This window comes from Python bivittatus, unplaced genomic scaffold (assembly GCF_059951505.1).
Source record: "Python bivittatus isolate LINGU-HERP-01145 unplaced genomic scaffold, Pbiv_v1 ctg000220_np1212, whole genome shotgun sequence".
Lineage (NCBI taxonomy): Eukaryota > Metazoa > Chordata > Lepidosauria > Squamata > Pythonidae > Python > Python bivittatus.
Window position 1 is genome coordinate 1,585,472 of NW_028277048.1, and position 22,201 is coordinate 1,607,672.

At 44.5% G+C, this 22,201-nt stretch overlaps 1 protein-coding gene across 4 annotated transcripts; it reads right to left on the reverse strand.

The window, feature by feature from the left end:
• Positions 1 to 428: 428 nt before the first annotated feature.
• On the reverse strand, positions 429 to 21,230 carry MCOLN1 (mucolipin TRP cation channel 1). 4 transcript variants are annotated; one of them, XM_088137611.1, is made up of 15 exons: positions 21,124 to 21,230; positions 17,442 to 17,551; positions 16,988 to 17,205; positions 16,497 to 16,664; positions 16,252 to 16,408; positions 15,362 to 15,476; positions 15,037 to 15,133; positions 14,804 to 14,909; positions 11,826 to 11,932; positions 7,604 to 7,753; positions 7,369 to 7,470; positions 6,972 to 7,094; positions 6,364 to 6,570; positions 5,716 to 5,846; positions 436 to 5,512 (listed from the first exon to the last, which is right to left on the reverse strand). In XM_088137611.1, exons 2-15 carry the CDS (start codon positions 17,443 to 17,445, stop codon positions 5,476 to 5,478), a joined length of 1,722 nt encoding a protein of 573 aa, XP_087993737.1. In that variant the 5' UTR covers positions 17,446 to 17,551; positions 21,124 to 21,230; the 3' UTR covers positions 436 to 5,475. The 4 variants fall into 4 exon arrangements, with proteins under 4 accessions (XP_087993740.1, XP_087993737.1, XP_087993738.1 ...); XM_088137612.1 differs by lacking the exon at positions 21,124 to 21,230 and adding an exon at positions 20,699 to 21,094; XM_088137613.1 differs by having other exon boundaries at positions 437 to 5,512; positions 14,810 to 14,909.
• Positions 21,231 to 22,201: the final 971 nt, after the last annotated feature.

The following is a 22,201-nucleotide window of genomic DNA, read 5'->3' on the forward strand; positions in this document are numbered from 1 at the left end:
GAGGACGGGGAGCGGCTGCTCATCTCGAGCCTCTGACAGCGGCTCCGCCTTTCTTGCCCCGCTGCGCATCTCGACTTTAGGCAGAATGGGGATGTCAGGCGTGCCTCTGACCAAAGCCAAATACTGTAAACTCAAGTCGCCTAGCCCTCCCCAGAAACAGAAAGGCAGCCTGCACTGAAATGAACCCAAGACTGCAAAGTGGCAGCTGCAAAGGCAGAATGGAGTCATTCGCATCTGTTTGGCGAGAAAGGAGGAAATGGTGAAGAGTTCAGCGACAATCGCATAGTTGAAATCTTTCCATCTCTCAGCGCTCCTGTCCTACGAAGGGCAAGGAGCTCTTTAAGGGATCTTTGTGCTGGCCGGCACGTTGGGCGATACTGCAGCCTTTTTCTCCGATAGCATAATCGCGGCTATGTTTTGAGCAGGATAAAGTTGTCCCTGGCCACTTCCCAACCAAGCAAGGACCCCGGCCTGTTGCACCCCCCCTTCCCTTGAAGACCTGACTCCAGCGGGACAGTGTGTACAAATATGGGAAAGCATGTCTAAGTTCAATTTTCTGTGGTTTGCACCACACTGACCCATAAGACTGGTTTGCTAAGCTTCGACGGGGTTGGCTGCTTTGAGGGTGCCAGGCAAACTCAGTCAATGCTCTTTTGTGGCAGCTTCTTTCAGGTGCTTTCTGAAGGGGGCATTGCTGTGTCATGGGATCTTGTCATGGAGATCAGGCCAGCTGGCATGTGGGTTGATCTGCAGTTTTGGCCTCCAAGGGCCACGTTTACCTAGGAGTGCACGGCTGCTATTTGCAACTATAGGGGAAAGTTAAGGCAGATATTCAGAACAGTTCTGACAAGAGGTTAAATTTGGTTTCTGCCCCCTCCCCCCCAACATCTAGAATAGAAAGTCAGTTTTCATTCCTTAAGTAGTCCAGTGTACATCCTGTTTATTTTGTCCCACAGAATTTGGTTTATTGATATTATATCCAGATAGATTTCTTGGCTACGCTGAAATGCGGTAGGATGATAGGAGTCAATAATGTATAGAACCAGATTTGGGGGGGGGGTTGCAAACATTTCTGTGCATGTTGTCAGATGTTCCTAATTTCTGTGTTGTTTCAGCTCCTGTTTTAGGGCCTATCAAAAGTTTCTATCTTGTCTCCTATGTTCTTCTGTCTACATGAAGTTCCCTGAAAGGATCATTCACAGGTTTGAAGTTGTCATTAAAATGCTGAGTAATACTCAGCTATAGTTTGCTTTTTTGTCAAATCAGGATTAAATAACATCAGGATCTGTATGTCTCCATGCTGTAGCAGGATGGATATGGGAAAACAATCTGAAACTGAACTCTAATAAGATGGAGTTGTTACTGATTCCAGGTAACTAGGTGGCAGGATGGGGTTGCACTGTCCTGCAAGGAACAGGCTTGAGTCCTAGAGCCCGCTTGGATCAGTGCTGACACAAGACAGTCATATTATATGGGTAGAGCCTTTTATCAGCTGACACTTTCATCACCTTCAGTTGATAAAATAGGTACATCCCTACCTGTAGATGAGCAATCTGGCTTCAGTGACCTAAGAGCTGGTAACTTCGAGTCTGGGCTAACTGCAATAGAGGCAGCCTTGGAGACAAGCCAGAAATTGCATAAACGTGAGTGATCAATGGGGCCTGTTTGGAGTTCAGCCTTATTCTTGGGTTAAAATAATTTAACTGGTGTCTTCTGAGTCCAAGCCAATTGACGGTGGAGGAAGCTTAGGCAGCAGCTCTTTACAAATCTGCATATTCCCATATAATCCATCCTATATTCCTAGGCCAACAAAGCGAATTCAGCTTTCTCTATGACAGGGCCCATATTACGAAATAAACTGCCATTGAAGCAAGCCTCCTGGTTTAGGAAGGGGCTCAAAATATATTTATTAGGCATTTTAATGTTCCTGTTTTAGCAGCACATAACATTTCTAAATAAATTGACAGGATGCTGTCCAAGTCTTTTTAGCAACTATTTCCTAATATGCATGTAAGTAGATATATTTTGTGTATTCATGTAGCTGAGCAAATGTAAAAAACAAATGCAGCTGAATAGCTTTGAAACAAATTCCTAACGAAGGCACTGGCACGATCTCTTACCACCAGAGGGCACTAGGCCAAACCTATGCAGCAAGTATTTGCATCCTTCGCACTAAAATAGAAAAGTGGTTTTGGATTTAGAAGAATTCAGCTTAAAGTGCTGTTCAAAGCAAGCAAGCTGCAAAACCAGCACAATTAAAGAGCTCGCTGGGAGATCCAAGTTGGTACATCAGTTGAAAATTGCTCTGTTCTTTTTAACCAGGGGAGGATATTATTTCTGATTTCTTAGTTATACAGCGGAACAGACCAGAAAGTTGTTGCTTGTCAAAAGGAGCTGTACACCAGCCACCATGGCCCCCTTTCCTGTCTTCCCCCCTTTCCTGTCACTGCATGCTGGGGAATGATAAACAACCAAGTTGGAAACAACTGTAAATTCTTCAGTGGTCGTTTAAACACAGTGCATGCCAGTCCTCACCTCTAAATGACGAAAGGTGGTTGAATTAATGAGGAAATCCAGCCCATGCCCATAGTCCAAAAGCACCCACTAATTTCACTGATTCACTCACATCATAACGATGCCAGATTGTTACTCTATCAGTTCTCAACCAGGACTACTGCTGTTTTACAGCATTGGATCCTTCACCATCCCAACAACTTAGAAAGAATCTTGAAACATTTGGTTCCCACAGTAGTCAACCATATGACCGCAGGAAGTACACAAGCAGGATATGAACAAAACAGCACCCTCTTCTTGCATTCCCTAACAACTGGCATCAAAAAGGCTTCTGAGTTAGAGCTATTGGAATAAGCCACTGCGGCAGGAAGCCATGATCATTTTAGCTTCATGAGCCATGACTATGAGTGGTTTCATTACTTACAGTGCAAAAAAAAAAAAGCTTTCTTTTACCAAACCTGACATCTCCTGCCATTCAGCTTTATGGGAAAACCTGCACAGGATCTTTCTCTGTCACACAAAAACAATGAAATTGGCTCCAATACTAAAGAGAATATACGTTGCTAGAGCTTCTATTCCATTGCTTTTTTAAAATCTACACCCAAGGGCAAACTAATCTGGGGATTCTCTACTTCCAAAGCTCCAGGTTTTCTGCAAATGGAAATTAAGGAGAGACTGGACCTTATCCCATTCTGCCTTCTCTGCCATTGCTAAATCTGGGGAGTAAAGCTGGCACAAGCCCTCATATGGTTCCCTTAATGTTATTTCTGACATTTTAAGAGACTCCTGTATGCATACACACACACACACACACACACACACACACACACACAAACAGCTGCTATGGGAGGCTTGCCCATTCACAGAATGCAGTCATTGGGTATAGCCTGTCACAAAATCTTTTTGGGGTAGCAACTGGTTTATTTGGTGCCTTCAAGTCAGTGTTGACTCTTGGCAACTGTCCGGACTAGTCCCTGCAGTTTTCTTGGCAAGGTTTTTCAGAAAGGGTTTGCCCTTGCCTCCTTCCTGGGGCTGAAAGAGAGTGGCTGGCCCAAGGTCACCCAACTGGCTTTGTGCCTAAGGTGGGGCTAGAACTCACAAACTCCTGGTTTCTAGTCTGATGCCTTTACCACTACATCAAACTGGCTCTGGTTAGGCTAAAAAAATACGTTATCTAACAACTTCAGTAAAAGAGAGCTGGAGAGACAGAATCTCAAATGCCCATTCATTTGCCTGTGCCCTTCAACCACCAAAATACCTACTAGAAGCCATATGGATGATTGTCAGAGAAACCGTGTTGACTCTACCGTATCTAATACTGTATGCAAACATATATACCACTAAAACCTCCTCCCCAGTGCATCCTGGGGAAAATATATTGCACATACAAGCAAAACCTATGCAAAATTCCAGATGAAAACAAGCCACTTCACATATACAATACATTGCGCAAATCTGTGGCACACACTGCTTGTTGGGAATCAAACAACAGAAGCTGTAGGTATCTTTAACTGCTTGTACTTTCAACCACAAAGGATGGAGTTACCAGATAACAAAGGCAGGAGTAAGGACTGAATTGTACAGAAGCCATACATAGATACATCCATATACCATTTTTAGAATAGACTCGACCACATTGTAAAACCAACTGGTATTTTGCAGTTGCTAAGTTTTTGATACTAAACATATTATATTTGTAACTACTAACAACAGCCATAGGATTCAAGGTTAAAAACCAAAATAAACTGCTTTCCCTCTTTGTGTTTTCTCATGGTTATTTATTTGAATAGTACTGTTAGCTATAAATAATTGATTTCTATAGTCCAGAACTGTACTTCATAAATTAAACTAGCAGGAAAAAAAATCAAATTAATGCTGTATTCTTTGTTATAATTCTATTAAATTACTGTTTTAAAACAACCGGCCCTTATTTAACATCATTTGGGTCACTTGACTGACTTTTAAAACCAACTTGTGTATTTAATAGACAGGAACATACAGTGGTGGGAGGATGCAAGTAATCCCTCCCTGCAATAAAAGTCCAACAGGGCAAATCCTAAACATTTCTGCTTCTGAAGTGAAAAATCCCCCAATGCTTTTCCTCTTTTGGATCATGAGTTACTTTGTAAAGTTCATACAGAAGAAAAAAAGGATGAAATGGTACGTCTGAGAGATTATCTGCTCAAAGCAACTTCATCAGGGCGAGACAAGCTTTGAGAGTCACCTGTGGAGGGGGGGGGGAGTCAGAACCAGACCGGGGAGCACTCCAGGGGATGATGGGCATTGGGGCACCTCAGCACCACAGTGAGCAGTGTTTCCAGTTCAAATTCTGGTACCCATAAGGAGCAGGGCCAGCCTCTCATTCAGATATTGACATGGATGTTTCCCTCTTCATTACCAATCAGATGAGAAGCTTTTACGCTAGGGAGGAGTTTAGCCCTTTGGATCTTGCTTAAAGGAAGTGAATAATGCTCCTGGGTCAGTCCCTTCCGAGGCAAATGGATCCACTGAAACACCCACCTGCTGGAAGTGTGGGTGCCTTGAGGATTTCAGAAGTAACACAACGGTTTTGCCTTGATTATTCCTGCCATGTCCTTTTTACCAGTCTTTTTTCTCCTTCTAAAACAAAGTTATTTTTTAAAAGATGTGCGTTCCTCATGGTGATTGCTTTGCAAACCATGTTTCATCCAACTGAAGAAAGGTAGGACCCACAATAGTGATTTCAACAAAGTCGGAGTTATTTAAAAAGCCATTCTCCCTCCCTCTCCCCCAGAAACCTCGTTATGCAGCTCTCTGGGGAACAGACAAAGAGCTCACACTACGAGCTGCTACCTCTCGGATCCCAACCTCTGCCACAGAAAGACCACTGTTCGCCTTCTGTAGTCCACCTCCAGGCCACTTTGTCTTCCAGGCGGCCCAGCAGGAAGCAGCAGAGCAGCCCCTTTCGTTCCCATGAGGTTCTCAGTTCACCACCAGCACATTCTCCTGCAGGGGGCTTCTGCGAGTGAAACAAGACAACCATTAAACTCGGTCCCCTCCCACAGCACTAGCTGTTTGCCCTCCAGGGCTCTGAGGTGGACCAGGGCATGGCTGGAGGGGTCTTTCTTTGGATGCTGGGTCTGGCTGGAGTAAACAAATAAATTACCCAGGCCTAAGTGGGCAGGAACAAAGGCAGGCACGGGACTCATCTTGCAGACCTACCGTTCACAGCAGCAGAAGATAGAACACGAGGAGGTGTTTTCCTTGCGGAACATGCCAGATTTGGGGCTATCTTGGCATTCGGCTATGTAGGCGTGGAGCTGAGTGACAGATGCGTCCCCCTCACACTGATGCTGAAAGAGAAACAAGTGATTGCCATTGTCACTGGGGTGGCTGAGCTGTGGCTGTGTCAGTCTTGTGAGGTAGTCCAGACAAGCAGCATACCCAGGAGTACAAGCTCTAGCTTTATTGTAAGATTACATTAACATTAACAGAATCTTGCAAGTCCAAAAGTACATCTTTCCCCCCTTGCCTTTACACGTGAAGAAACTAGGGAGGGCCCCTTCTGAGACGTTTGTCACGCCTCATTGCTTCTGCAGGTTCACATGCCTCTTATCTGACCATTGCCTAGTCTGCGGTTCTTCCTCCTGTCTCCCAGGGTCATGCTCATATACCATTACAGGCTGCTAGTCTAATAAACGCCCTCTCTCTTGTTAAGTTAGTAAGATTGGAAAAGGAATAAAACTTCTCTGCTGCAATTCACATAATATTTGTGAAAAAGAAGCCTACAAGACTGCATCCCAGAATGCAGAGCAAAGCTGCTTGACTCCAGCTCTGTATAGAGGATGGGCAACTTCTAACAAGACCAACCTTGATGGTCTCATAGGACCCAGTGATGAGAGCAATGAAGAGGCTGAGCACCATGTAGATGAAAAGGCTGATGAAGGTGTACAGGTACAGTTGGCTGAAAAGCCACACCAAGTAGCTGCTCTGCTGCATGCTGGCAAACGTCACAAACATGTCGTCCCCATTGATGAGGGAGAAAAGGCACTCGGACACCATTGAGAGGGTGCGGAACTGAAACAAAAAGAACAGACGAAGAACTTAGCAGATATCCAAAATCTGAACTCCAGTCCAGCAAGAGCAAAACCAGCATACAAAAGGATTGTCTGCAATAGTGACATTCCACTGGCAGAATGACATCTGCCAGCAAAAAGGTGGTTCCTCCTCTTTCTACTCCCATGCAACTCCCACACTGCTCTGGGAAACACAGAGGAATGCACAGGCAATTAGAGACCCACCCATAGCTCAAAGGCTTCAGAATCTCTGGTCCGTTTGCTGCTTAAGTCTTTAAAATAAAAGCAATCACATCCTCCTCTAAGGAAGATACATGCCATTGCTTGGTTTGCATTACAGCAGCACTTCCATCAGTGATTCACTTCTGCCCCTTCTGTTCCATGCCTGGCGTCTCCTCCTACCTTGACGTGATAGGGTCCCAGGACTATCCATCCACAGAAGCAGTAGCCCAGGTAGATCACCACCACACAGCAACAGAAGCGGATGACATTGGGAAAGGCAACCCTCATGGTAACAATGAGAATCTAGAAGCCATGAAGAAAAGGCAGTCTGAGATTAGGCTCTGGAACCTTTAATCAAGCCAGTTGTGACCCAAACTGAGGCTGTAACAGCCCTGGAAACATGGTTGAGGCAGGACCTGATCCTAGGAGCAGGTTTTATACTTTGAGGAGCCCAGCTTTAGTTTTTTTAAAAAAGGAACTCAAGGACTTGCTTCTAATATAGGAGCTGATCCTTTCTTTTGCCACTACTAACCTTGGGGATGCACAGGAAAAAAAGAAAAAAATACGTCCCACTTACATTGTATTTTTGAAAGAAACTCAGGTAGCGCATGACCCCGACCCAGACCAAGAGTGTGGAAGTGCCCAGAAGGATGCCGCAGACATCATAGTTGGCAAAGTTCTGCAAGCAAAGAATGCCTTATGCAGGGCTACTCTATGAGTAGGGATTGGAGCAGGCAAACTCTGGGTTACAGCCCCAAATCTGAGATGTTCCCAAGCATTTAAGGCCATAACCTGCTTGGAGAGTTCCTTACCTTGGACTCTATCCCAATTTTCATTATGGTTCCAGACACCGTAAGGATGTCGCTCACCACTAGCAAAATGTACCATCCATTCACAAATTCCATACGGTCAGAGAGACAGATATTTTGATTGTAGTGGCACTGAAAGAACTGGCTGAACTCCTGTACAACAAAAAGAGCCACTATGAACAAGTAGCCTATCCTCAAACACAAACCCTGCCAGCCTGTGACTCTGCTTTTCTCCACTGCTCTATCTCTTTCCCTGCATCAAGGCAGGAGTACAATTAAGTTTAGAAGATGATCAGCTTAACCTTGAAGAGTTGGGAGGCGCCAAATTATTCATACCCCTTAAGCCAGGACCAGGAGAGAGCCAGTATCCTCATTTGTTCGAAGAATTTGTTTTCAAACACCACCATGCCCTAACTTCTAGTCACTCAGCAACACTCAGCAAAAAAAAGGTCAAGCAAAAACAGCCCTAGGAGATAAAGATGACAGGGAAAACTCAGTGTTGAAGAAAGGGGTGTACAAAACAAGCTGTTCCAGCTTCACTGGAAGTGTTCCAACACTGGTCTGGCCTCACAAGAAACCTTTGAGCCTGAAGCATTTCACATTTAAAATGTTTTGCACATTTTTAGTGTAGAATAAAAGCAGCTGACTTATTCTTCTACTACGTTCTTCTACTTCTATTTTAACATCTGCAAACTCTGGGCATTACATAAGTGGACTGCCATAGCAAGAAAATCTGCAGTAACTTTAGCAACTGTTCCACAGAGCGTTTCTTACAATGTTCTTGGCTAATATGTCTGGGCAAACCTTTGTTTTTCCCCTTTTAAACTCTTTTTCCTCTTTTGCAAATAACCACTCCTTTCTAAATAAGCCATGTTCATTTGTGGCTAGGTCTGTTGGTCAGAAAAGTGTAGGGTGACTTTTCAAGGTAATCTTCAAATTCTATTTCTGCATATCAAAAATTACCAGTAAGAGTGGAGGAAGAAGAGGAAATGTAGATGTGCTACACCTCTTGAAGAAGCAAAGCAGGGACAAACAAAATCAGAATCAACTACAACCAATGCACTAGACCCTAGATATACCTTGAGTTTTATGGGATGCTGTCAGGCCTAGCCCAAGGAATTCCTGGAGGCCATGCAGATTCAGTTCAGCAATGCTTATTAGCCATGACCTCTACCAAGAATCTTCCCAGACTGAAACTCAGTTCCCACAGTCAGCCAGTGAAAACAGAGTGAATTCCTCAGGGAGGTGCCAGCCTCATCCTCTTATCTCTTCCTTGCCCCTCAGGAGACGAAAGAGGATGTTTCCCTCCCTGACTGTGGCCTTCATAATTCCATTCCATCACATCACCCCTCCCTCCATCTTCATCCTCCCCCTCTGAGTTCTCAGCAGAACTTGGCAAAGGCGGGAGGGACGACATATCAGGTGATGATGATCTCTCAGTACCTCCTGCCTCCTCCATACAGTCTTCCGATGGGTCCTGAAAAACAGCTACAACATTAGCAGAATCAGCAGCCCCCCTCCTTCCTACCATCTGCAAACCTGAAGTAGAAGGCTGTGGGCTGCCAGCTTGAGTCTGCTCCTCCCTTAAATTCCCCACCAAACCTTCCTCCAGCGCGCTGCCCCCTCCTTCTTCTTGCTGATTAACTGCTGGTGTTCCGGGCAGCGCTCAAGGCTTCGGCTTGCTAGGGAAATGCCTATGGAAGTCAATGACCAGCTCCGGGGCATGAACATTCTTTGCATTCTCCCAAGAATGGTCTGCTTCGGGGTAACCCCTCCAATGAATCAAATATTGAATTCCCTTTCCTCTCCTGCAAGAGTCCGATATTGCCTCCGCCTCATATTCCTCCTCTCCTTCGACCACAACCGGAGGGGGTGGGGATGAGTGCGTTCTCAAGGGACTTGGTGGGGCCTCCTTAACTAATAAGGAGCGGTGAAAAACCGGATGGACCTTCATCTATGAAGGTAGCTGCAATCGAAAGGCTAAGTTATTCACCTGCTGCAAGACTTTGAATGGTCCGACAAACTGGTCATTCAATTTTCTGGATGGCCTGATAAATCCTTTCTTCAAATTTACTTCTACTTCTAGCTTGAGAATAGCTAACTCTTTTGCAGACATGGGATATTGCCGTCTGGCTGGGATTTTAGCACCTGGCTTCAAATCAATCGTGCAATCACAGTCTCTATGGGGGGGTAAGGCCGTGGCCTCCTCCTCCCCGAAAACATCTGCAAAGTCTGCATACTTGGCGGGCAAACCCCTTCCCACATCCTGGATGCCTGCTAGAGAATTGGTGAGGATAGTTCCCTGTACTTTGCGGTGTTGACAATCTGGAGCTGAAAATGAGAAGGTCCCCACTGACCAGTCAATGTCAGGGTTGTGCAACCTAAGCCACGAAGTACCCAAGACCACTGGCACATGTAAAGATACTGTCACATACAGGGGTAATAACTCCATGTAATCGTTAATGGTCACTTGTAGAGGGACTGTGGATTGCAGCACCGGACCCGCCCTCAATGGTTGAGAATCTATAGTCTCTACATTCATGGGTTTGTCCAAATCCACCGTAGGTAACTGCCATTTCTGTACAGTCTGAACATCTATGAAACTCGTGGTAGCGCCTGAATCTATGAGAGCCTCCAACTTAATTTTGGAGCCAGAAGGCAATGTCCCTGTGAGAGGCACTAACATGAAGGCCTGATTGCCGTCTCCATTGTGAGCTCTCCTTAATTGCTTGATAGCCCCCCCCCCCCCCCGTGAGCTCTAAGGAGGGGGGCTTTGCCAGTTTCCCTGCTGCTGTGCTGGGACAGAAACTGCTTTCTTGGGGGGTGCCTGCTGTGTGCATTTGACCTCTTGCCGGGCAAACTCTCACCATATGCCCTGGGGCTCCACAATAGAAACACAAGTTAAGATGTCTTCTCCTCTGCCTTTCCTCTCCTGACACTGTTCTCCGAGCAGCTCCCAATTGCATCGGCTCCTCCGCCGCAAATTCTGTTGTTACAGCACGAGGGGAGGGAAGTGGGGCCAAGGGAGGCTGAGGAGCAACGAGGAGAGTAGACGGAGCATACTGTTTCAACTCCATGAGCCTGGCTTCAACTATTATACAAAGCTGATACAGGTCATCCAGAGTATTTGGAATGCCTTGTTTTACCATTTCCAACCAGAGTTCAGGATCCAGCCCCTCACTAAATTGGTCTATAAGAGCCACTTCATTCCACTCAATATCTCCCGCTAGTAACTTGCAATGAACAACCTTATCAGTCTGTCACCTTGCCTGAGCTTATGAATGTCCCGACAAGCAGTTAATCTTCTCACTGGGTCTCCAAAGTGCCTCCTGAATGCTGTAACGAAATTCTGGTAGCTGTTAAGCACCGGATCCCCTGTCTCTATGAGGGGGGTAGCCCACTTGGCTGCAGAGCCCTTCAGTAAACTCATCAAAAAAGCCACCCTTGTTCGATCTGTAGGAAATTCTCCTGGCGTGCCGTCCATGAACAACTCACATTGTGCCAGGAAGGTTCTCATCTGTTCCACCTCACCTCCGTACTTCTCTGGCATGCTATCAGGCGAATGTAGTAACACTGGTGGTGGGGGAGCTGGTGGCTGGACTACTGGTCCAAGTTGCTGTATTAGTTGTCCATAGCTGCTTGCAGGTTATTAATCTGTGCATCCACTTGCTGCTGATGCTGTAGTAGGGCTGCTGCCAATAACTCTGGTGTCAAATTAGCTCCCTGTGGATCTGTTGCCATGATGTAATTCCTTCTTCTGGAAGGTAGTAAGAGTCTGGGAAGATTGATGTCAGGCCTAGCCCAAGGAACTCCAGGAGACCATGCAGATTCAGTTCAGCAATGCTTATTAGCTATGACCTCTACCAAGAATCTTCCCAGACTGAAACTCAGTTCCCACAGTCAGCCAGTGAAAACAGAGTGAATTCCTCAGGGAGGTGCCAGCCTCATCCTCTTATCCCTTCCTCGCCCCTCAGGAGACGAAAGAGGATGTTTCCCTCCCTGACTGTGGCCTTCATAATTCCATTCCATCACAGATGCACATCTAAAAATACAAGCAACATACTTTAGGAAATATGCCTGCTTTTCCTACCACCTTCAGGAAAGACTTGAATTTTTGCAGCTGTTCAAGACGAAAAAGGTACTGCCAGGCTCCTTTTCCATCTTGTTTAGAAAAACACGAGGTATTGACTAAGGAAAAGGCATGCCCTTTCCTAGCAATGCTCACGTGCTGCAGTCGAAGCCCCCTGATAATTGAGCGGGAACACAAGATGAAGGATAGAACACAGATAAGGATCACCACCACATCAAAGAACATCCGGAAACGGTTGTCTCCTGCAAGAAAGAAAACGAGGTAATGTTGGGTTTCTGCAATGAAACAGGAAGCTACAGAGAACAGAAAGATAACACTCCTTCTTATAGAAGATGCCATCCATATAGGGTTGACAGAGGTGGGCAGGAAAGAGCAAACACATAGCATCAGTAATACCAAAATGGCAGGTGGAACAAACCATGCAAGATTTTAAGGTTTTTTAAAATTTTAAACCAAAGGAGAAAGGATTTTAAACCAAAGGAAAAAGGATGCAGGTGCTTAATTCCCTTATTAACCAAGATAATAAGGGAAACGAAGGAGGAGGAAGAGGAGAAAATAGCCTCACCTGGAAGGGTTAGACTGGTGGAATTGGCTAAAACCATTAAATAAAGTGTCTTTTTGATCTCTAAAAATGTAAACTACTGGGCGGTAGGTGCAAAAAGGACTGATTCAGTGTAATACCCCCTTGCAGAAGGGATGTGTTCCTCCAAGCCACAAAGCAATAAAAAGACTATTCAAGAAACTCTCCTTTAATCCAGGAAATCTGCCCAATTGTAGCACGGACTCAAACTTCCATTTCATGGAAAAGTTAACATGGTGGCTTTGCCACTCCAGATGTATCTGAATAATACCCATTTTCTGGATCCATTTCAATCAGGCTTTCTGACAGGATATGGTACCGACACAGCTGTGGGTGCCTTAGTACATGACCTACACCATGAATTGAACGTAGACAGCAGAGCCCTGCTAATTCTCCTGCAGCAGCTTTCATTTCTATCAATTATGATATTCTTCTGGACTACCAGAAGGACCTAAGCCACGGGGTACTGCTTGATGTCAGTTCTGGACCTTCCTATTGGGCCACATCTAGAAGATAATGCTAGGAGACCACTGCTCAATACTTAATCATTGTCTGTCCCACAGGATTCTGTCTTATCCCCCATTCTGTTCAACATCTGCAAGAAGCTGCTTAGAGAGGTCGTCTGGGATGCCATTAGTATGCTCATCAATAAGCAGGAGACTGGACCCAGAGACTCAACATTTTTGGATGGGGCTTGATTCTCCCCGAAAGCCCAAGCTCACAGTTTAGAAGTGCTTCTCGATCTCAGCAGTCACTGGATTCCTACATAATAGCCGTGGCAAGGCCAGCCTTTGCCCAGTTGTGCTTGACGCACCGGCAGCATCCCTCCCTCAGCTGATCAACTTTGGTGGAGATTATCTATGACCTGGCTACCACAACATGCTCTACATGAAGCTTTTCTTTGAAAATGTGCAGAGGTGGCAGCTGGTGCAAAATGCAGCAGCCAGGCTGTTAAGCAGTACAAGGTACAGGGATCACATGATGCACGTACTGAAAGATCTGCAAGGGTTGCCAGCTATTTACCTTAAGGTGTGGAATTGACCTTTGAGACCCTAAATGGCTTAGGCACTATCCAAGGGAATGCCTCTTCTTCTAAAGGTAAGGGAATTAAAGGAATACATCTTCCAAAGTTAGTTCATAGAAGAAGATATATTCCTTTAGGAGAAGATATATTCCCTTGGATAGTCCCTAAGCCATTTAGGGTCTTAAAGGTCATCTTAAATTGTTCCAGGTAAATAACTGGCAACTCCTGCAGACCTTTCAGTACAGGTATCAGACCTGATGGTGAGGCCCTTTTGAAGATGTGCCCACTGTCAAAGGCTCATTTTCTGTCATGTCATTTAGGCATGAAAGCTGGCTGGGTGACTTTGGGCCAGTCTCTCTCTCGCAGCCCAACTCACCTCACAGCGTTGTTGTTGTGGGGAAAATGGGAGGAGGAAGGAATATTAGGTATGTTCACTGCCTTGAATTATTTATAAAAATAATAAAGGTGGGATAAAAAATCTAAAAATAAAACAATAAAATGTGGATTAGAGTTTTGTATGTTGCTCCCAGGCTATGGAATGTATTCTCCTAGGATTTGCACTTGGTCCCCACCTCTTTTCAATATTTAAGAAATCTGAAAGATGCATTTATGTGCCAGTTAATCTTGCTAACTTTTTATATTCTGTTTGTTTTAAATTCTATTAGCTCCTTTAGGTTCTTGAGAATGTAAACAGCAGAAAAGTAGAGAGGCAGGCAGGCAGGCAGGCAGGCAGGCAGGCAGGCAGGCAAGCTACCTGGCTATCTTGCTTTAAGATAGGAATTTAAAGCAAACCATCAATTATAATAATGCCATCATGTAAGCCTTTGACTCATCTGGAAAACACCCTACATTTTTACTCATCCTAGTTCTTCAAAGAAAAACCTAGAACTTGAGAAGGTCCAGAAAAAGGACATAAAGTGAATAATAAAGTAAGCATCTTTATGATGAAAGTCTTAAGGGGCTGTATCTTTAATATTTAGAAATAGTAACTAATGGAGAATGCATGATGAATGTTTAGAAATAATTAACACAGTGGGCATAAAACATATTCTCCCTGCACATTAGGAACAGACCATGAAGCTGAGTACTAATGGAACTGTTTATTTATGCATTGCATATTAAGCTGTTGGAATTATCACCTTATTAAGAGCAACTGCTGCAAACAATAGATCACCAAGCAATAAATACCATAATAAAAGCTACAACTCAATGAATGAGTAATAGCCCTACCATTGCTAGCAATGGGGGAATGCAGTGTACTGAGTAAGCAACCACCAGTATCTTTAACAATTTCCTTTTAGAAAGAGGAGCAGCCACATGGATGTCCACCCTTTTTGACAAATACAGCATTTCTAAATTATAGAGTTTATATATCTGTTAGTTTAATTAAGGTTTTGACACCTACTTCCAACAGTTCCAGGGCATTGCCTAAGTATGCTGCTGTATGTAAGTATGCCCCTTAGGGAAGCAAGCTTATACTTGTGCCATGTTCCTCCCCCTGCAACTCACTGGTACCTCTGCCAGAGACATTTGGGTTTTTGCACTCTTGGATGTCCACTTTGTTATCCAGATGGATCTTCACTCTGCCACTGTGTGCTTTATTGTCAAACGTAATCTGGGGAAAATGGAGGAAGAGAAGAAAAGAATGAAAGCAGCACCTTCAGCTCTGCGAGATCAGCATGTGAATGGGGAATCTTCAGGCCTGAACTAAGAAGACAAGATGGGGGCACTCGGCTACTCACTGTTATAGAAAAGGTGTAGCAGTCCGGAATTTCATTGTTGATTATTGTCTGGATGTTGATGGCTTTTAGCTTGAAGTCAATTGTGACATTAATCAGCCTGCCAGAGACAAGATGTGGAGAGTCAATTGTATCGCAATCTCCCAATAAATCTCACAAGTACATGATTATTACAGAATGAGAAAAATAAATAGGTCTCAACCATTTAAATTGTATAAAAAATGAGGCAATAACTGCATCCTTCAAATACATAAGATGATTTAAAAGCATAAGGGGATTGTCAACTCTTCAGCGCTGCTACAAATACCAACAAAATATGACCATTTACTTGTAAAACTTAAGAGTAAAGTTCCTGTAGCTGTGATCTGATGCCAGATCTGCGGGTTTCCTTTCAAGTTCAGATGGAGGAGGAATCTTCTCTGGGGGATCCACACCAAGGCATTCTGCATAAAAAGGAGACATTGTCTCATGCTTCAGACCCTGCCAGATTTGGATGAAGGTGGGGGGAAGGAATGTCAGTTACGTTTCTGCACTATCAAACTGGACTTCTGCCACCAAGCCGCTACTTACTCTTCATTTTACAATAGAAGGCAAACTACATAGAAAACATTCCTGTAAAATCACATGACAGAAGACAGCTTCCCTTACTCTCTACCACAAGTCAGCATGAGTAAAGTAGTTCAGAAACCTGAAACCTAAGTACAACACTCAGGAAAGCAAAGGCTGTTAAAGCAGCTTCCTGTTTCTACAGAGAACTGCTCCATATTATACCAAAATGTTCTTGTTTTTCCTTTAAGAGCCCATAAACAAGAAGGTAAACCATTTATTTACTATTACTCACCTAATTTGGACCCCATCTTTTTATTTAGATGAGCATTTAATTTGGCTAACAAAATTTTAAAAAATACAAAAGATTAAAAACATAAAATTAACGCTGAAATCAATTGACAATGAAACATCCAGTGAAAATGATACCTCTTTACAGATTTTCTAAATGCAGAGCAAGTGGGAGCCAAACATCTCTCCCGAGAGCGTGTGTTCCACAGTCTAGAAGCAATGCAGGAGAAGACCCTCTCCTGCTTACGAGACAGAAAAGCGTCTGACAGCAGGAGCATCTTCAGAATGACCTCACCTGCAGATCTCAACAGCTGGAGGGCAAGCAAGGGAAAGGCTGAAGAGTGATACAAGAGCTAAGGTTCAGGGAAGACATTCGCTTACCTGTGATGACCTTGGGGTCAATGTTGAAAGTGTCATTGGCCGGGTCAATTCTCCCCTTGCGGTAGTATTGCTGGCAGAGCATGAGGGCTGATTGGTTAGCATTGCCTGGGCGGACATAGGCGTAGCGCCCAATTGTCTCATTTGGAATGGCCAAGTACTGTAGGGGGAAATCACCATCGCCAGAATGAGGCCAATTAATTCCAGATCATCCATATGCCCCCTCCCGCACCTGAGCCCCTCCTCACCTTTTCCACTGCATGGAATATATGGTCATAGACATCTGCCTGCGTGTAGACTGCATGGGTATCTTCTGACCCATCTGCATAGTCCTTCAGAAAGAGATGCTTAAATGTAATAGTGTTCTCCTCTTTGAATGTTACCACCATCTGATTGCTGAGCCCAAAGAAAATGAGCTGTGGAAGAGAAAGCAGAAAGCACACAGACCAAGCTGAAGAAAATTGAAGAATCACAAGGGGAAAAAGCCCCATAAAGCCTTAAAAATTGCCAAAAATGTGGTCCCTCATTTCAGTAACTTCATAGCATCACCAGCCATGTCTCCTGCACCCTTGGAAGGCCAGAGAAAGCCCAGCTCTTGGCTGCAGGAAAGACGCCATCCCTCTCACAGGGAAACGTGGAAACTATTCAGGATAAACTGTGATAGACTGAATTTTTTTAAAAGACTAGACAACACAAACCCATCCGGGACTTTGGTCCAGGTTTGCATTTTCTTACACACCTGAATGGTGACTATTAGGATCTTGATCACCTGAAGCACCAATTTAAATGGCTTCCGACCTTTGGCACGAAACTTGTCACAGGGGCTCATGAAGTAGTATTTGAGACGCCTTCGGAATTCTTCCTCTTCTGGCTGAAAGGCAGTAGGTCCTAAGGCTGGCCTCATATCCCCATCCTGAGACCCATAACTATTCACTGAGGTCAGCAGCTTTTCTGTCTCTGCAAAAAGGGGAAACCGGACATGTCTCTCTCCAGGTACACATATTAAGAAAGAGGGGTAAAATTAAATCAATACGATCCAGAAATCTGTGTAATTTAACTAGGTTAAGCGTGTTAAGCACCCGAACCTACTACCATCATCTCTGCTATCCAAATAATTCCATCACAGCCTAGCCTAATTATCTTAAGAAACATCAAAGCTCTGAAGTATGCATTGCAACTTCTTTCCTCCTTACCCATCTTGAAGTTTTAAAGTCAGCTGCTAACAGATCTTCTCATAAGACCAGGTTTGTGACTTAATAGGGCTTCTTGTTCCCTGCGAGGCATGCAATTTGTCAGTAGTGACCTAAAAACAAACATAACACAAGACCAATACTTGTTTTTAAGAGAGGCTGTGATGAATTATATATGTGATGGCCAAAAACATCAGCTCTAAAACTGCAAGCAGGCAAAACAGGCTCTCCCACAAAACTATTCATTTTGTTACTGATATCATGTGAGGGAAACCCAGCTCAGCAGCTGTCTAGCTCTTTTGAGTGTAAGGAGAACCAATACAGCAAAGAGAAGAGGAACCATTTTCAGTGAGACAGATGTGCTTTTTGTTTCAAGTGCTAAAAGGATATTCCCCGCAGACGTAAGCTGCTGAATGGCAGACCAGAAGCTCTGCATCCTGAACAAATGAATGATAGTGCTGTACGTCCATGACAGCAGATACATCCACGTTTCATGTTAAATTCAAGAGAAATGTTCTGAGAGGTTTTGCAAGCCAAAAAGATCCTAAGCCCAGGCAAAAATTTAGGAATTATTATCTTAGAAGATGGTTCTGGCAAAGCACGTCTTGACTGCCAATCTGTATAGTCTCCAGGAATTAAGCTCAACTCAAGGGAGACTTTACCTCCCTTTAAGATGCTATATACACAACTCTTCCCCATCACGTTTATCCCTACCACAACCCTGGGAAGGATATTAGCTGGAACCTATAGCCACTCAACCATTAGCCCATCGCCATTCAATAAGCTTATGCCTAAGTGGAGATTTAAACATTTATCTTGCTTGTCTTCATACAACGTTCAGCTATTGCACTCTACCCACTCTCAGGGAATGGTATCTCTTTCTCACCCCAATCTGCATCTCCAGCTGTGAGGCCAAATTCTGTGCTATTGCTCGTTCTATATGTGAATACAGAATGTGAATATCTGTTGAATGTTTCTCATATGTCATGGATTCAGTTGGAAGAAGGAGAAGAACCAAGCTTTGTTGCAAAGACTGATTGCTGGATGCCTGCTTTACAAGAAAGAAGGACCCTGAACAATGGAAAAGCAAAGATTTTTATAAACATTGAGGGCTACAAAGTGGGAAATCCTAGGGATTTGATTTGCTGGCCAGTTTGGGGAAGCTAAGTAGGTCCTTGTACCTGGGGTTAGTTCTATTCTTAGGCGAAATGGGCCTTTCAGGAGGACAGCAGAAATTCACTGTTAAGGAGGTAGAATGTTGAGGTCATCAGCTGATGGAGAACGGAAGGTTGGGGTTTCTCTAGGTTGCAATTCTCTTGTAAGGGCTGCCCTTGGGCTGTGCTGTGAGCTGGTGAGGAGGCTTCTATTCTTTGGTTTGATGGGACTGCAGAGGGCTTTGTCTGGGGCAGGGAGGTTCAATCTGGGTCTGATGGGATTAGGCAAAGATGGAGGGCAGAGGCGGGGAAGGTGTGGTCTCCATTTTGTTTGTTAAGATTTTCTCCACTATGCATACAAATAATCGTGAATCAAATGACTAAAATAAATGTTTTGTTCCCTTTCTCTACCCATCCAACATATACAGTGGTACCTCGGGTCATGAACGCTTCTGTTCACGACCAATTCGGGTCACGAACAGCTCCGCTCGCAAAATTTTGCCTCCGTTCGCGAACGCCGGATCGGGTGACAAACAGGATCCGCGGCCATTTTCCCTCCCGTGACACGTGGTCGTGGCTTCCTGTAGGGAGGGGGACTCTCCCTCCAAGCAATAACCGCCTCCCCACCCGCCTTCCTGTCCTCCACGCCAGAACTCGCGTCGAGCAAGGTTAGCATTCTCTCTCTTCGTACTGTATTTTGTTTCATATTTTTGCGGTTTAAAAAAAAAATACATATGGTTCAGAATGGATTAACCGTAATTACATTGAATCTTATGGGGAAATTTGATTCGGGACGCGACCAAAATCGGGTTGCGACCAAATTCGGAGGGGTCAGAACGGATTAACCGTTTTTACATTGAACCTTATGGGAAAATTTGATTCGGGTCGCGACCAATTCGGGTGGCGACCAGAGTCACGGAACGAATCAAGTTCGTGAACCGAGGTACCACTGTATATGCATATGTCTAAGCACATTTATGTTAACCTGATGTATTTATTTGCTCTCAGTGGAAGAAAGGGGAAGATCATGGGGGGAGCTTCAGTTTCTTCATTTCTCTTATCATGAGAACTCCAGAGAGCTTTGAATCTTTTCCATGTTCTGTAATCAATAACTATTGATAATTAATAATCAATTACTATGATTACAAAGGATTTTAAGATGCATTTTAGAGTACCTTGGCTGTTTGATGGAATGCCATGACTTTTGAACCTGTTACTGCAGCAAGTTAAAAGTGACAAGTACTTCCCTGCAGTGGATATTAACACCATGATTTCAAAATAGATAATCGATATTTAAGAGAGTCTGTCTACTCACTGAGCAATCCCAGGTTCAAAAACTGCTAAAGCTGAGAATTTGGAATCCTAGTTTTGAGTCCTCCAGAACAGTTTCAGAAAATTTAGGTGGCAGTGGTGGTGGTGGAACAAGTGGAAAGAAGAGGAAGGGAACAAAGTTGAAGAGAAAGAGAACTGAACACTTGAATTGGGTCTTAACAGAAGTGCGAATGCTTAACTCCGTTCAGAAAGGACCTCTAAGATAAATTAGCTTTCTAATCAAAGTTGGATTCTGCCTGACTTCACAGACACATCTCAGCAATTTTCTTGGTACAATAGGTGAATGATTTTGCAGTTGTCTTTTTCTGAGGATTTGGGGGAGGCGGGCTTCCCAGTGTAGGATTTCTTGGTTTCTCTCATCTAAGTAGTAACACATTTCTAACCCCACTTAACTTTTGGAAATCAGTGAAGGTCAGCTAGGTGCTGCTGTTTAACTGGGTCAACTGTCTCTAGATACTCATTTGCTATGTTCATCTTTTGCTGCTTGTTTTCACCATTCAGCAATGGATTACACCCGTCTCCCCCTCCCTCTGCAGTCACAATCCAAATCAGCCATCCACAGAAGCTGTTTTTGCAGATAGATAGATAGATAGATAGATAGATAGATAGATAGATAGATAGATAGATAGCACCAAACATGAAGCTCCAAGCTGCATCTAATCTGACCCTTAAGTGAATGCTTCGCCATATAAGAAGAGTAGCAGAACCCCCCCCCCCAATACTTTAATCTGGCTTTCACAATTGGATCCCCAGCTTTGTCTCAGATTGTCCTACCTTCCCAATGCATGCAGGGATGATGACTGCTGTACTGTAGTCCCATACATTTTGAGGATATGAAGCTTGGCAAGGCTTCGTCGCCGAAGATACCTTTTTATTTTTAATGCAACACCAGAACCGGGAACGTTGGCTTTTTTTTTTTTTTTTTAAATCTTGAAGTAGGAACGCTCCCCCACTGCCGTGCAAACTTTTGGGTTTCTGATCAATGGAGTGGGAATACCTGTTTTCTCTTCATCCCAGTCCGCATACAGCCTATATGGCTAAACACTCTCGCAAGGAGATGCACCCTGCTTCTGAGTTCGGAGCATCAAATAAATGTCATTTATTGCGATTTTTTTTAAAGAAGAGAGGATTGTCACTCCAGCTACCCTTGTGACACGGACCCTGGAAGGCAGACAGAATGACCGACAGGCGCCCCTCACCTATTTCCTGCCGCGGGTCCTATCTCAGCTCTGGGGAAGCCCATAGAGAAAGGGGCCGCCGACAGAGAACTCCTCAGCGCCGGCGCCTCGAAAGTATAAACAGCGACTCCAAACATCCGGTCACGAGGCCAGGACTGGCACTGGCAGGGCTCTGCCGCTGGCTTCGTCACACGCCAAGGGGAAGAGAGCATAGAGATAGGAAAAGGGTAGAACGGCAGCGCCAGCGTCACTGGCCAACCGGTCGTGGCGCGGCGCTGGGTTCGGCTTGCGGTCAGGCCCCCTGTAGCACGTTAAACGTTTTGCTCGCTCGAGTCCCGGTCAGCAGCTGTTTGCTAAGCTCTGCGCTGCGCTGCGGAGGCCACGCGGGGTTGGGAGAGGTTTACAGTGAAGCCAAAGGAACCCGCTGAGCATGTGCTTTGAAACAGGCTGCGCGGGAGCGGTCGGAATCAGGGTTTCGTGGCAGGAAAGTTTGGGATACAGTGTTAGGACTCTTGTGTGTTTTCTTTTTTTTAGCGGATCTCTGTAAAATATAAGTCGACAGGGTTTTTGACCTGGTAAATGTGGTTAATGAGGCATGTGTCGGCCTTGCTTCGCCATTAAAATCAGGAGGAAAATGCAGAAATAGAGGTACGTTATTAGCTCGCTCTCTTACCTCTGTACCTCGGCTTGGAGGAAACTTTATTACAGGCAAAAGACCAGCAGCACAAATTAAAACAAAACCAGTACTGTGTAGCAACATCATAAGGATCCAGAAGGCAAATGATTCTTTAGATTAGTAAAGGTATTAACTCATGTCAGGCTTGACATATCCTAGGTCAGAATTTGGCTACACCGTGTGCAATATTTCAAGTCCTATCAGATAGTAGAAGGGAGATACAATGGTTATTTGGACAAGATGGACACTTCGATAAATCAAGCGAGATAAGCTTATTTCAGATGCCCATATAAGAATCACAGTATTTCTAAGACTGTTTCTCAACCTCAGCAACTTTAAAATGTGTGGACTTTAATTCCCAGAATTCTGCAGCCAGCCATGCTGGCTGGGGAATTCTGGGAGTTGAAGTCCACACATCTGAAA